The sequence below is a fragment of the Cololabis saira genome, chromosome 9 (assembly GCF_033807715.1).
Source record: "Cololabis saira isolate AMF1-May2022 chromosome 9, fColSai1.1, whole genome shotgun sequence".
NCBI classification, from domain to species: domain Eukaryota; kingdom Metazoa; phylum Chordata; class Actinopteri; order Beloniformes; family Belonidae; genus Cololabis; species Cololabis saira.
In genome coordinates, this window is record NC_084595.1 from 38,351,339 (window position 1) to 38,366,940 (window position 15,602).

At 39.6% G+C, this 15,602-nt stretch overlaps 1 protein-coding gene across 1 annotated transcript in view; it reads right to left on the minus strand.

Moving 5' to 3' along the window:
• Positions 1–15,602, minus strand: part of arl15a (ADP-ribosylation factor-like 15a) — a 114,732-nt gene that overhangs the window by 69,293 nt on the left and 29,837 nt on the right. Inside the window, exons 2-3 of the mRNA XM_061729538.1 lie at positions 2,054–2,198; positions 620–679 (exon numbers count right to left, since the gene is read on the minus strand). Coding sequence (XP_061585522.1) covers positions 620–679; positions 2,054–2,198 — 205 coding nt within the window. The remainder of the gene's footprint in view (positions 1–619; positions 680–2,053; positions 2,199–15,602) is intronic.

Genomic DNA, 15,602 nt, shown 5'->3' on the forward strand with positions numbered 1-15,602 from the left:
ACAGATGTGTTTGCATGTTTGAGCCGTGTGCAGAAGAGATCATCCTTTAACGACTCTCGCTTCATTTGTTCTGCGCATGTATTTCAGCCTCCCTCATCTGAACTTTAAAACAGCTTCCTAGAGTGCTGGACATTTCCAGGAATAAGAGGGTGCAGATTGTACAGACACTTCAAAAAACACTAACAGGGTCTGACGTATGTTTGCCTGGCCGTGCGTGATCAAAGTGGGTGTTACTACTGGAGGCAAAAACAAATACTGTATACTTCAGCATCCCTGAACTACACACTTAACTACATTATGGAAAAAGAGAATAGTTGCTCTTTTTTAATTATTAATAACAAAAGAACAAGGTTTATCAATAGGAGCAAAACTGTCCAACATCAGTGGTTAACTGAAAGTAAATCATGCAGTGAATTGACACACAGTGCTCGCTACTTTACCTAACAAACTGTTGAAAATCTGAATGCTGCATCAAATAAGGTTGAAAAAAACAAGAAACAAAGAATTACAATGTATAAAAGTAAATATCCTTGTAATCATGTAATAAATTGCACTTCAGTATTTTTGATTTAGTCGTGATTCTTTGCCTTTAAAGACTGACTCAGCATGCATTTCTTACCTCCAAGTTCTTTAACATTTAAGATGGCATTTGGAAACGGCACTGCTTTGATGCTGAAACCTGAGAGGAAAAAATAAAATTAAAAATCCATCATTACACTGATATAAAGTAAGTGTGTTTCAGTCAATTGTCCGGAGTGATGAGAGTCAGTTTATAGGAATGTTGGCAGTGTTTCTTTTTGTCTGAAAACATTAAAAAAGCAACTTTAAAAATCAGTTTCATCATCAGGTTTCCTGGGGATATTTGGTGTAAGTTTTCCACACCAACAGCTGGTGAACACAGAGGACTGACAACATATTTTTGTTATAAACACAAAAGCGACTGTGTGGTCTTGGTTAGCAAAACAGAAAAACAAGCAAACCTAAACAAAAAAGTGGTTAGCTCTTTGTTGACTATAATGGATGAAAGGGCTAATGCCATAAGTGTTAGCCTGTGGTTTGTTTCTGGAGTTGGGTACTTAAAATAATGGGAACGGGTAATGAAACACTCTAAAGGGATTTAATTTGGCGCAAATTACGCTTTGCTATCCTAGTGGAAAGCGTTTTCCCAACAACACTGACAGATGGAAGGACACATGCAAAAGCCAAAAAAAAAAACAACCCAAAGAAACACGATGATAATGAATTTCCCAACCTCTACATTAATTTCCAGGTATGGGTTTTAAGCACATTCCAACTGAGCAAAAGCATTAATTATGAAGTTACGAAAGCAACAGGTGAGTTTCCCTTTTTTGGTTCCCTGTTTCCTTACACGTTGGAAGACACAGGCACTGCTGACAGCTAGCTCTAATTTCGGAGACGTTTACAAAAATAACTCTTAAATAAGGTTTAGGGCTGCTCAGCAGCATGTGCAGACCAGGCTTCAAAGCTTAAACACATAAACACTTGCAATTATGGACAGTATATTTAGGAATTGCTTTAAATGTAGCTTCTACTGGACAAAGACTAAATCTTAAATAGCGTTTCTGCAACAGCTCAACATTGCTGCTGTCAAACTGTAAAGCAGGAGAGAGGAATGCCAGTGTTCTTGAGGGACTGTGCTGCATATAAGGAAAGCAGTGTTGACTACCAGGAAAATTATGTATTAAAACAAAAGCCTCCTGGTCTTCTGGACATTCTTAACAAGAGTGTTGAAGTTAGCTGGAGAAAAGAAACTACGCTTTGGCTGGTGCTCTCCTAATATCCATATTGGCATGAACACTGAGTGCAGAGCGAGAACATTCTTACTTCTATTGAAAAAGCTGTCAAACCTGGACATTATTACATTTCAGTGATCCTAATCCGAAGCACAAGAAAAGCTAAGACATACTGTATTTCAGGAATCCGTGAAATGGGAGAGGGGGCTGGCATGGCTGGGCCGTTGCTTCAAAGTGTACATACTTTTTGCGTAGAAAAGTGTCGTATATATAACAATCAGTATGTGATGTGCATATACCTGTTGTAGGAACGATGCTGTCGCCGCCCTCACTGCAAAGGCGCGAGAGCAAGCTGGTCTTTCCAGCACCTGTTAGCCCAATGCACACCACATCATATTCTGGTCTCGGCGGAGGGGGTCCTTTACAGCACAGTGCCCGAAAACACTAAAACAAAGCAAACAAAGCAATCACTGTAAAGCCAGACAAATGCAGAGGGAGGAGAGAAAGTTTTAGTTGTACATTAAAGGAGTAGCGGAAAATGATGAGGATTCTACATTGCACTGAAAACATTTATTCTACTTTCAAATGTGCATGTATTTTTGAACTGATTAATACAGTTTAAAGAAATATGTAATGCCAAACAATGCAGAGAATAAAAAAAAATAAAAATTGTAAACAGAAAGATGTATTTTTTTCATTTAATGTAATCAAGATAAGAAGAACAATGATCAAAAAGGGAGTTTAAGTAAGCACAAATAAACACTGGTGCAACATGTTTTTGTCTGCATTTGGGCCCCGTCTGATCGGGCCCTTATGGTGGCTGAAGGCAAGCCTGTCACTCCATGAATCACAGCCTGAGACCAAGGGCCTGCTGTGAGACATTAAGAAGCAAATGCAGTGTGAACCGTGAATGAGAGATCAGTATCCAAAACTAAAGAGAGATCTCTTTTATTAGAAGAGCAGGAACCGGTCTGGACAAGGCAAGGTGGACACACACAGACACACACGCACACACACACACCCTGTATATTACATTTCCAGTAGAAGAACATCAACAAAAGATTTTGAACAAAAAAATTTAAATCGCACTGGGCTGAAGTAGATATAATTTGCTGGCTGCTTTAGGTTAAAGATAATGATGAATGAAAATGAGCAAATGTCTATCAAATTGCCAACTAGATAAAACTATAGCTTCTTTCAAACTGGTTGGAACGGATCAGACGAGTGGATTAATGTAGCTTCTTCCTATGCTTAGGTAGTAAACGTACTCCTCTCCAGAAAAATTGTATTGTGTCAGATGAGCTTGAACACACAAACTTTGTTTGATTAGGGGATACCAGCTCTTTATTCCTACTCACTTCTGCCCTTGCTACCTCTAAATGCCACAGGCTGTAAGTTAAATGTTAAATAAGTTAAATTTCTGTACAAGACTGTCAGTCCTTTGAGCTGAAGTTGATGAAATAGTGGCCGAAAGGGGCTGCTACCGGAAGAGATAGAAGAAATGATGAAGTAGTGAGGCCACAGGGAGTTGGAATATTTATTTAGTCACCCCCATGGGAGTGCATGACAACAAAGACAACGCGGAAGATTGCTGCCTCATTGGGAGCCGTGTGGGAGCAAACAGAAAGGATTTCACAAATCTTAGTGAATGAGCTTCCAGGGCCTGACCCCGGGGTCCCCGTGTACACAGCAGCTCCAGCGAGAGACAGAGATGGCAGCTCCCACCTCTGGCCCTCCCTGACAGCCTAAGATTGACGAGGAAAGCTGGTCAAAAGGCTCACAGGAGAAAAATAAATATGTCAAAAAGCCCTTTACTTACCTGAGAACATGCCTTCCCTTACATCTCCCACACTCAGTGATTTCAGAGCCGGTGTGCTGCGTCACTGAGACTGAGCTCAAATCCCTCTGCCCCATGAAGACACCTTCCATAAATCTCCGTCATCCACACAAACAGTTGAGCTACATATTGTATTTAACATATAAACTCAACAGGAAGTGAAACATAACATACAATCAGACATCTGTGGAAGCTTTTGAACTAGAATTCCTTCCCTATTAAATCTACTATTAAACTTTTATAATTAACGATGGGACAAATGTCTAGCTAAAAGAAGAAGAAAAAATGAACTACACAAACTGTCTGCTATTCTTAGATGTTATTGATTAACTGTCTGCAGATTGTCTAGACTTTATGAAAATGAGAATAATATAATTTAGGGCATAACCAGGCTGCTTTTGCTTAAAATGAAAATTATACCAGACTAAAAGAATGACACAGTCCCTCGGCGTCCACTTTGAAGCCTTCTAATGGGTGACATTTGGCGGCCTCCTACTTTATCTTTGGTCAATTTGTCAATGGGCAAAAGATAAAGTAGACTTTGAACTTTGTAAGATTTAGCTTCAACTCAGTGATGTGGGAGTCCGTATTAAGACTTAAAAAGCACCACAACCTTTGTAATACATGAATATCTCTACACTACTTGCCTTAAAAAGATCCAGAAGCAAAGTTACGCTGTTAAAAAACTGGAAGGTTTGAATGGAATTGTCAACGAATCATAATCCATCATGATGCAATTTCACCTCGTGTACTTGGACAGAATAGGAGCCAGACTCTTTTAGGAAACCGCATGGTATTTTTAGGGGTAATAAATGTGGGTTAGAAGGAAGCCGCAGTCACCACAGCAGCAGACTAGTTCAGGTTTCACTCTCATACTCTCTGGTAACTGTCGAGACCGTCGGACAGGAAAATAGATAGCAGCATGACGGCATATTCCAAACTGAGGCATCACAACAAACTTCCAGCTTTGCCTGGACTGGTTTTTCTTCTATATTATTACGTAACAACATTATTATTATAATTTTGCACTTTCTGTTGTAGCAGTGTTGACCCTAATTTGCTAGAAAAAAATCTGGAGGTTTTCTCACATGGAACGAAATGTCAAATCTGCTCTTTTTATTCATTTGATACTTTTTTTAAAGAAACACAGGCACGAATTAAATGATTTTCAAGGTCCTTCTTGATTAAGGCCATTGAATTTAAGCAACATAAGCAAATCTATAATTTATTCACTGCAGTTTTGGAAGAGGAAACTGTCTGCTTTTGGGTTGTTTGAGAGTTTGAATGGTGGTCATCGGATTCTCCTCTTCATAATATACTATAGATTCTTAATAGAAGAGGTATCTGAGCAGCAGGCAGACCAGTCAAACATAAACAACCAGGGTCTTATGAGACCACACTTTTGTGAGTCACACAGTCTGGCTTCATCTTCCTCAAAGACACCTCGATGGTAGCACATATCTGCATCAGTTGGAGCTTCACAAATATCTAAGTATATCGCTAAATGGTCCAGACTTATACAGGACTTTTTCACTTCATCTACATACTACAGAAACTGTTTTTAATGTGGTTTCACATCCACCCAGTTACTCATCCATTCTCCAGCCCTTCTTACTTACTATATATAGAGTAAGCTAGAGAAACTAGTGAGCACCAGTGATCATATAGGGACCAATGTGAGGGTGCAATGTCTTACCCATGTGTAACATGTGTAGACTCATGATGTGAACATTTTTCCAACAACTGAGTGACAGCTACCCCTATTCACCAATGTTAATGTGTACTTCTATAACGTTTGCACTATTCACTGATAACACCGTGGAGAGGCGTCCTCATCTTTGGCACAATTAAACTGACGTCGGTTTTCCCAATAGGAAGCTAAAACAAGGAGCTGTCTGACTAAAGATCACATACCCACTGTCTTTCTGTCCATCTGAGATGAATTTATACCCCTCTAACTCAACTGCATTTCTATGCAGAGTTGACATATGGCGTCCTTTGGTAATACAGTTTCAGGTTACATTTCTGGAGGCAGCCGAAGACTGTGTTGAGTGACAATAGTTTTTCAACGTACTCAAGAGCCCATGTGGCTTTATTGATCACAGTTACAAGGGTTTTTCCATGCCGTGCTGCCTGAGAGCTCAAAGGTCACATTCATTCAACTTTGGTTTCTAGCCTTGGCCTTTGCACACTGAGATTTCCTTGAGTCTTTTCACAACATTATGCACTTGATACGTTAAAAATACCTAAGAAGTTAGTTTCTTTCTTTTCTTTCCGCATATTTTTGAACTAATCAATGATAAAACTTGGCACAAGGTGGTGAGCTACACCCCATCCGTGTTTGGAAAGACTAAACCCATGTTAGCGCCGCAAGATTTTAAAGACAGAGCTTCATGTCTGAAAAAATGTTTGGAGGAGAGGTCAGCGGTGGATGAGTTGGAGAGGGAGATGTCTTAATGAGCTACAACTAATGAAAGATCAAGGGCTGGGGGGGGAGCTAACATGAGAAAGGGAAACCCCCATTGAGGAATGCGCAGGAAAAAATATGAACGGGGTATGGCTCAATCTCTTTTTATGTGATCATTATTATCTGTGTAAGAACGCATAAATCCTGCTATACGATAAGGTAACCTAGTATGCTTTACTCACATTTTTCACATTTTGGTGAAGACTTTAACTTGGTAGCTATGGATGAAGGAAATCTGTACATAAAAACTGGATAAACATATTTTAACCCAAACACGAGCAAACTTTTTTTAAATCAAAGGCCTCAGATGTCAGAATGATGCGCACCCTTGAACAAAAACAAATATATAAAAAAAAATCCAATATACCTCTAACACATCATCATGAAAGGAAGGAGATACACTTGATCTGCCTTCAGTTTTACACCCATTGCTGGTACATGGTGCCAATTTACCTTGAATGATTTCCAACAGCTAAGAACACAAAAAAACAAACAACAGTTTTCCACTTGGCAGCCAGTTTACATAAGCCGGATATCTCAACTTCCTGGCTAGAATGGATATACCAAAAGGAGGAAGAGAGAGGACATCCAAGACACTGGCCTCTGATAGTCATAGCCAGTGTAGACAGACAGACACAGGACACACGGACGGGCAGGCAGGCCGTTTTTATTTTTCCAGACCAAGTGTCGGGACAACACTTGCGTGTAGGGCTCACTCTTGACCTTTGGAAATGACAGTCCTTTATATGGGCGTCCCAGCGGAGGAGACGTGCTAACAGCTATGTGTGTAATACACACCATCCCCAGTCATAACACAGGCCTGCAGCAGGGAAAGACATACAGGAAAGCAGCCTGTCAAGGATGAAGGAAGTGTAGAGGGGCGTATGCGAGGTGGAGGGAGTCCTCGAGCAAAGGGGGAAGGGGCGAAGGGGTTGACGGCCACATTCATTCATCCTCATTCATCTTCTCCCCCTTTAGTTGTTGTTGTTATTTGCTGCTTTGAAGCTGGGTGGGGGTGACAGTATGCTCCAGTACAGTGAGTGGAGGGGTTGTGGGGGTTACACGGCATGCCATTCTCGTTAAGGGGTGAGAGAGACATGGTAGACACACTGGACTCGTACCATGGCTGGCTGTTACCACACCAGCTACAGACTGTTGTTTCACTGAGATCCACACTAGCCTTTATTCTACCTCACACCGTAACACATAATTAAGACCGACATGTTGTCATCTTAAAGTTTTTCAACCCACCATCAGAGCCACCACATCACTGAAAGAATTGTGCGCGTTACCACAGGCATAACATGTATTTACTTTTTTCCTCTATCTTAACAGCAAAACAAAGCACAATGTGGATTTGGTAAAGAAACATCTGATAGGCTTGTGATTGTAGCTTCAGTTGATGAAATTCAAGACTAACTGCCCTTCGGAAATGATGGCCATGCAGACTGGGACACTAAACAGGTGCCATTCATTACCCCTCATCCGAAATAGATCACCTACACACCAACATGTAAGCACACACACAGACAGACCTATTCGCTGGGATGCATAACTCCCATTCCCTGCCTTGACTGTGTACATCCAGCTATGTGTGGTGTAATACCTGTCTGTACATGTATAAGTGTGTCTATATACATACATATTTACATACTGTACACAAAAATAAACTCTCATTCCATGCCTTTCTTTTAAATAAATGAGTAGCAAATATGTGGTGACATACCATTGGATAATGTTATATAATAATATAATTGTTTGTTTTGGTACACTTGTAACACTGAACCATGTTAATCTAGCATACAGCCAACAGTTCACCATTTACAGAGATTTGTGAAGAGCAAATTACTATTTTCTATAAATTTCCATTTGCTCAGATTGAGGACTTCTTTGAAATAAATAAATAATGGAAATACATGTGTTTAAACATTTTTTTTTTCCTGTGCTCAGAAAGCTGTGTTGCTCGCTCAGGATTTAGGCACGAATATTACAGCGTAGATGTGTGGAATGTTTTTGATGCCGTGAAATCTGAATGCATCTGCATCAACAGATTTAACCACGATATTATAAAGATACTTGACAGAAATAGGAGTTGTAAAGCATTAATAAGATAACCCTTGGCTGTGACAGCTCCAACATCCCATCTGGTGAAGTAGACCGTGCCTTACATGAGTCAACAAAACAACCCACCACCCATTATGCCTGCTTGTCTGTGTGTGTACAGCAAGACCCTGTTTTAAAACTGATTTGCTTGTCACCGTTTTGCAGACACATCATCCCTTTATTCTCAAGCATCATCCACTTTCTCCGTCTCTCCCTTTTTCTTTACCCTATCACCTCCGCTAACCAATTCTTTCACCCCATTTCTGTCTGTCTGGCCCTCATTTCAGAGCTCCAATACTACTGACCTGACACTAAGGTGACTGGACAAGGAGACAAACTGGAACACACACACACACACACACACACACACACACACACACACACACACACACACACACACACACACACACACACACACACACACACACACACACACACACACACACACACACACACACACACACACACACACACACACACACACACACACACACACACACACACACACACACACACACACACACACACACACACACACACACAGCCAGAGAGTGAAGTTAGAGCGCCCCCCAGCTTTTTGATGGAACATAATAAATCTTTTTCACAGAGGTGGGAGAAGTGCTGCTCTGCTGTAACAATTACAGTAACTGAATGTGCATCATATATATTTAATCACATACCTTTAAAGATTAAAGTATTGCATTTCTGTTATGCCATTCCTTGTTCCCTCTTGACTGAAAATTAATACAACGTAAAGTGGAATAAAATACAGCCTTAAAAATGTCCTTAAGAATTAAGTGTGTATTAGGAAAACTGTTTCAGCAACGTATACATAAAAGGAGAAAAATGCATGAAAGGTGTGAACACATTCAACTTTATGCCTAGCCCTGAGTTATATTTTTATGTGTGATTCCTTTTCAAAGCCCAAAATTCAAGGATGGGGTTATTTAGGTGAAATACAGAGACTGATTATGATAAGCCTTAGCTGTGCAGTTACTCATTGCACAATTATTTATTGGCAAAACATGCATACCCCAGGTTCTGCACTTGGCATAACTGTGAGTTTCTGTGCAAATGAGGTACTGATGTTGTCCAACAAAAAAAAAACAGAAGGAGTGAAGGAAAAGATTGTCCTGGAACGCTAGAAGATGTTAGCAGAACATACTATTGATTGCCAAGTGATTACTAAGAAAAGTTAAGATTTCTAACTAGCAGATGTTTAATCTGGCTGAATGTGCATGACCATCAGAAACCTCAAGTGCACTTTTACTGATCTGATCTATAAGACAGGTTTATATCCTGGATGTTACTTTTAAAAACAGACTGGAACAACTAGTATATTTCCCCCTAACCTCTGCACTTCCAATTTTTCAGTAAGCAGTTGCAGGGTTTGCCCTCCCCTATCTGGGCTGACATGGTAGCTTGTGACCCTGTGTAGTTGAGAAGGAGGCCAGATCAAAGGCAGAGGAGCAGCCTTGGAAAAACACTTGGGCTGAGAATGGACGGGATATCTGTCAGGAAGCCTTTCCCACTGGGCTCACTATAGTGCTAGAGCCCAGAGATCAGGTTACCACCAAAAAACGCCAACATGAAAGAGGAGGCCACGCTCTAATCCACATACACGGGGTTCTGTCTGTCCTCTACTTGCACTCCACCACCAATAATGTATTCCCTCTTCCCCTCTGGCCCTTACCCTCTAAACCGTCCACCGCTCAGTATCTCCAAGTCACATCCAAACCACAACAATGCAACACGCCCACTGTTTTCCTTGCACCACCTCCTCTCCCTGCTCCCAAACCCCTTCAGCCCAAAAATACTCAGGCTTCATCACAGAGGATTAACAGGAAACCCTGACACAAGCTATTGTTGAGAAGACAGAGGGGGCTTGGGTGGTTTTGCCACCCTGAGAGGGTCTTTTTTTTCCCACTGAGATTGTGATGCTTTTAGAAAAGACTGGAAGACTTCATGCCCTCAGCCTTATTAGTATACATATTGGCATGGACATATTATCATTTCCACAACGTTGTTTCAAAGAAAAGGCTCTGTGGTCAGAAAAGGTCATGCTGTAACAATTGTATGTATGTATGTATGTATGTATGTATGTATGTATGTATGTATGTATGTATGTACTACATATATATATATATATATATATATATATATATATATATATATATATATATATATATATATATATATATACACACACATACACACATATATACATACATACATACATACATACATACATACATACATACATACATACATACATACATACATACATACATACATACATACATACATACATTTTTTCAATTCAAAAAAGGTTTAAATGGATAAAAAAAATACAATATGTATGACCTACCTGTCCCACATATGGACTCACTTGAATTTGACAAAAAATACTAGTTATTTGGGATTTTGTTGTTTTAAGCATCAAAATGTCATGTGGTGCGACTGTCCGACCAGGACTCTTGTTTTGAAAACTTATTTGAAATCACTCCAAATGTATTTAAATCAATCTTCTGCCTTATCTGGCATGATTTCCCAAGTGTCTTGTAGTGTATAAGATTGCAACACATTTGTATTTATAGTTCCATCTTAATATACAAACAAAGTTTGACTGATGTCCATTTTTTGAAATATCATGTGGATCGACCATTAAAAAAAACAACCATTTTTGTATAACACTGAAAACTTGTAAAAAAAAAGATGTCAAGATGTTAAGGAAATTAATTTATTTTAATATGAATCATGGTTGTACCACATGACATTTTTTAAGGCTAGTGCCAATTCATCTTGACAAAAAACTAAATTTAAAATTTTTATATGAATTTATGTGTACACAACATTCTTAATGTTTGAACTACTGCAATAGATATTCCTTTTTTTATTATTTTAAAATTGAACTGTTGAAAATCCTTATTCGTCATTGAACCACATACAGATACACACACACACACACACACACACACACACGCACACGCACACGCACACGCACACACACACACACATACTGTATGTAATATGAGTGTATGTTTGTGTGTGTATGTGTGTGTCTGCGTGTCTGTGTGTGTGTGTGTGTGTGTGTGGTGGCTGTGGGGGTGGGTGTCAGTGCTGTAAATCTTGATGTCACTGAGAGGAAGACTGTTGCAGGACCATTACCATAAATCTGACAAACACTAAGTTGATGGGAGGCTGTATCTGTCTGGTCAGGGACCAGTCTAGACGGTCCTATTGAGGGGTCCTACAGCGTAGCCCTGTTTGTTTTCAGCACCATCTGGATGTGGCAATAAGTACCCGCTGCTGTGGTTCACACACATACGCACACAAGACACACATTAAACACAGAGTACACAGTACACTATTTGTAAAGCAGTTGCAAAGGTCTCAGCCTTTATATTAGATTGCAATGATGAAATCTTGTCTCATAATGTACCGACAATGTATTCAGTAACAATATACAGTACAGACCAAACGTTTGGACACACCTTCTCATTCAAACAAATGGGGAAGTGTGTCCACACTTTTGGTCTGTACTGTATATGTCACTCCATCACACTATGTGGTATGCTCATCAATACAAATAACTAAACAACTGCATATAGCTTTAAAAATCATTGATGCAATATAGCACATTTCTGTGTGCTCTTCTTTGAGAGGATTTCTCTCCCCCAAAAAATGTAATCTAATAAATTAAAGACTACAAGCTAAATATTTGGACACACTCCTTCCGAAAAATAATTATTATACTGTACAGATACAAAAAGTCCACTAAATAAGGTCATAATCCTCTCTGTGAGAATGAAACATCAACAGTCTTAAGAAAAGAAAGTAAAGGATCCATGAGGATTTTTCTTTTTAAGTAAGAAATTAGTTCACCAGTATAATGGGTTGAAGATGAAATAGCTTCGATAGGCATGGTCTTTACAAGAAAAATAAAATCCAAATATCAAGTCCACTTGACATTCTGAGAGAAAGGCGAGGCTGCGCCACAGCTAACCCCACCCTAACCCCCCCCCCCCCCCCCCCCCCCAACACATTTATCTGTCTGGAGTCTACCATGGGGCTACTGTGTGTTTTGCAGCATTTACTGGAAAAGTACATTAGGTAGAAAAGGAAAGTGACAGCATTAGGGGCCCACCCACAGGGCTGTTTTTTATTCTACCCTCTATTTGTAAAAGAAAGCACTGAGGTGGTGGCAAGGCAGCTGCATTCACAGACAAATGACAACTTTGCCCTATGGGGCGTCCAGAGGGAAGGAAAGGAAGCCACAGACCTGAGGGGTTGTGGGCATCACTGAGGGCTCATTACGCTGTATCAATCTTCAAGTAGGGAAGGGGGATTAGCTTGGTTGCAATAGCATATGGCCGCAGCAAAACGTTTGGATTTCTGGGAACAGTGTACAGCAAAAACATGTTTTTCTGCACCCATATAGAGGATCAAAGCGTGAGGGGCCCCCTTTTGAAGGTCCCAAACTTAGTGTGCAAGGACCAAGTGGGGTGCAGGGCGCCCCATCTCACAGACATAAAAAGGATGGGTGGATGGGGAGGGTACTTGTCTCACTTACTTCAGTTGTAGCTTGTCCAAATATAGCATCACTCTATATATCCATCTATTGACTGAAAACAGACTTGTTTTCTTTAAAAACAAATATAGGGTCCCCATTCTCCCTGCTAAAATGTTGAAATTCCAACGTTTCTGAGAATCCTCATTAAAGCCCCGTCCCTATCCCATAGCTTATGAAGGGGATCTGTGTAGAGGCATATTAGGATGATAAGAGTTATCAAACTGTACAATCACTTTTAATGAAAATAAAGTCATGGGATGGAGGAAACTCTTCCATACATTAACATGGTGCATCATTCCTCAAATCAGAGTAAGACAAAATGAGACTGGTCACAATTATCATTCATAACATCTTCAGTGACCTTGTTAAACAAGAGTGATTAGGAGGGAGGGGAAGAGAAAAGCAGTCTGACAATGAAAGAAGACTTGAAGAGCAAATCCCTCTGTTCTACAAACAAAAAACAGGGATGGTACATGGGCCTCGAGAGAGTAGTAATTACTTCAGTGAATGGGGTTAGACTTGGCTCATCTGAATGCTCTATCAAAAGCTTTTTAAATGCTTTATTGGATCGCATCTGCACAAAAGCAATGTTACAAATAAGAAGAAGTCAAAGATATAGTTCAGATCTCAGCCCAGGGATTTACGGAGAAACAGAGATCTTTACCAGAGTTCCTTCAGTGATGGCTGACGTCTTTATCAGGTTGGTCATGTAATAATACATGACCAAATGTTTTAGATGTCTAAGTTTGTTTGGACACAACTTTACAAACCTGAGTGATGCACCTAACTTCATTACAGGCAGGAAGGAAGGACTTTACACCAGCAAACCTTCAAAATGAAATATACTTCTTCAGTCTTCTTCTGATTCTACCATGAGCCTCAAAATGTAACAAGCTAACTGAAGTCTGAACAAGATGTAGCTCTTTAACACAGTAATAACACTTCTTAATAAAAATATTTTGCTGCAATGAGCAGCAACAATTAATAATTAACAATGGTTAATAGTTTAATTTAATTTTGAACCAATAACCTTTTTTTAACAATCTGAGATCATTTTTATCACAATTGTGTTAACAGATAATGCGCCACTTCAGCAACGTCCCAAAAAGTCTGCTTTTCCAGAGGCTCACACTCACTGATAATCGGCTAATCAACAGCATTTGATTGGCAGTGTTTGGCTGCTATAGCCTCTTATAAGGGAATCAGAAAGGATTTGCTTTGTATTTCCATTTGTATTTTCCAAGTAATTGTGAATTTTGACTAAATTATTACTTTGCCGTTTTGCCACATGTGCTGTTGTGAATCTGAGGTCCTGTATATCCAGTGTTACCAGATTACTCCCATCATCTTTTCCTGACTCAGAAATGTTTGAATCAATAAATGGCACCCTTTTTTACGCCTGTACGATAATATAACAGTGTACGCATGTACTCACATCGGCACTAATATGAGTAACAAACTCTCTCATGGTTAAATGACTCGATGGGAAAGTGAAGAAAAAATTCTTGATTCTTATTTTTTTTTCTATTTTTCAAGAAACAGACCATCAATGACCTTTTACAATGAACTGGACACTATATAAATATGTAAGAGAGTCTATGCAACACTAAAAATGACACACTGGCAAAAGTGGATACCATGCAAATTCACACGTAAAACACTTTCTTTCATTAGTCTTCTCATACAAGATAACACAAGAAGGAAAGCGAATACCAGCTATTTCAGTTTTCCCTCTCTCTCGGAGCTGAAGTTGTTGTTATTAAAGTGTGCTAAAAAGAAATTCGCTTCTTTTTAAAGTGTGTTTGTGACATATGCCTAGTTATGTATTGTCAGATCTAATAATGTCAACATGTTGATCATAGGAATCTCAAAAGTCACCTTGGAAATGTATTAATTTGTCACATAATGAGGTAAAAAGGTACTTTATGTTTCCAAATCCTGAACCAAGGTGACATATGGTGGGGAGAATATGTAAGATTTAGGACACTTGAGTGACTAGTGGATGGTTATATCCACAACCTTGTAACATTCAGTAATTGTTGGTTAATTCAAACAAAAGCAGCAATTTTATCTCTTCTCTGTCAGTGCTGTGAATATATAAGTGCAGTTTACAAAGCCATCAATAAATCCATTCATGAGATTGTACAAAAGAATGAGATCGGTGTGCTAAGTGGTAATGGAAGTGTATTTTTCACAAGATAATATCAGAGTTCCTGTTTACACACTTTTATTTGGGTATCCATCCATCCAATCACAGGAAAGTGTGAATACAGCAAAGTCAAACATCTAGTGGGGTTCCCAGTCTGGGAAACCACAGGTCATTCTTAGCCATAACCTTTTCCAGGATGAAAGTTTGAGACTCTGCACCGTTTCACAGACTTTGTCGGAAATTAACCAGACCCTTTGTTTTAACATTTGCTTGAGGAGCTCCGCTCTCATTCCCAGGGACAAGCTGTTTAAAAGGGTCAATGACTTCAATAGGCCTTCATTAGGCACAGTTAGTGTCAACAGCTAATTATGCAAATTAGGACACCCATCGTGTGGTTTGTGGATCCCTGGCCTCCCCCTTTTATTGCAGCTGCGCAAACAAAAACAAACCAGCCAAATACACACACACACACACACACACACACACACACACACACACACACACACACACACACACACACACACACACACACACACACACACACACACACACACACACACACACACACACACACACACACACACACACACACACACACACACACACACACACACACACACACACACACACTATATACAGTATATTAACTTAAAATGTAATTTTCTTGCATTCAAAAACCTCCAGGAAGTGTTTGCTGGGTAAGGCTAAACGCCCATCAA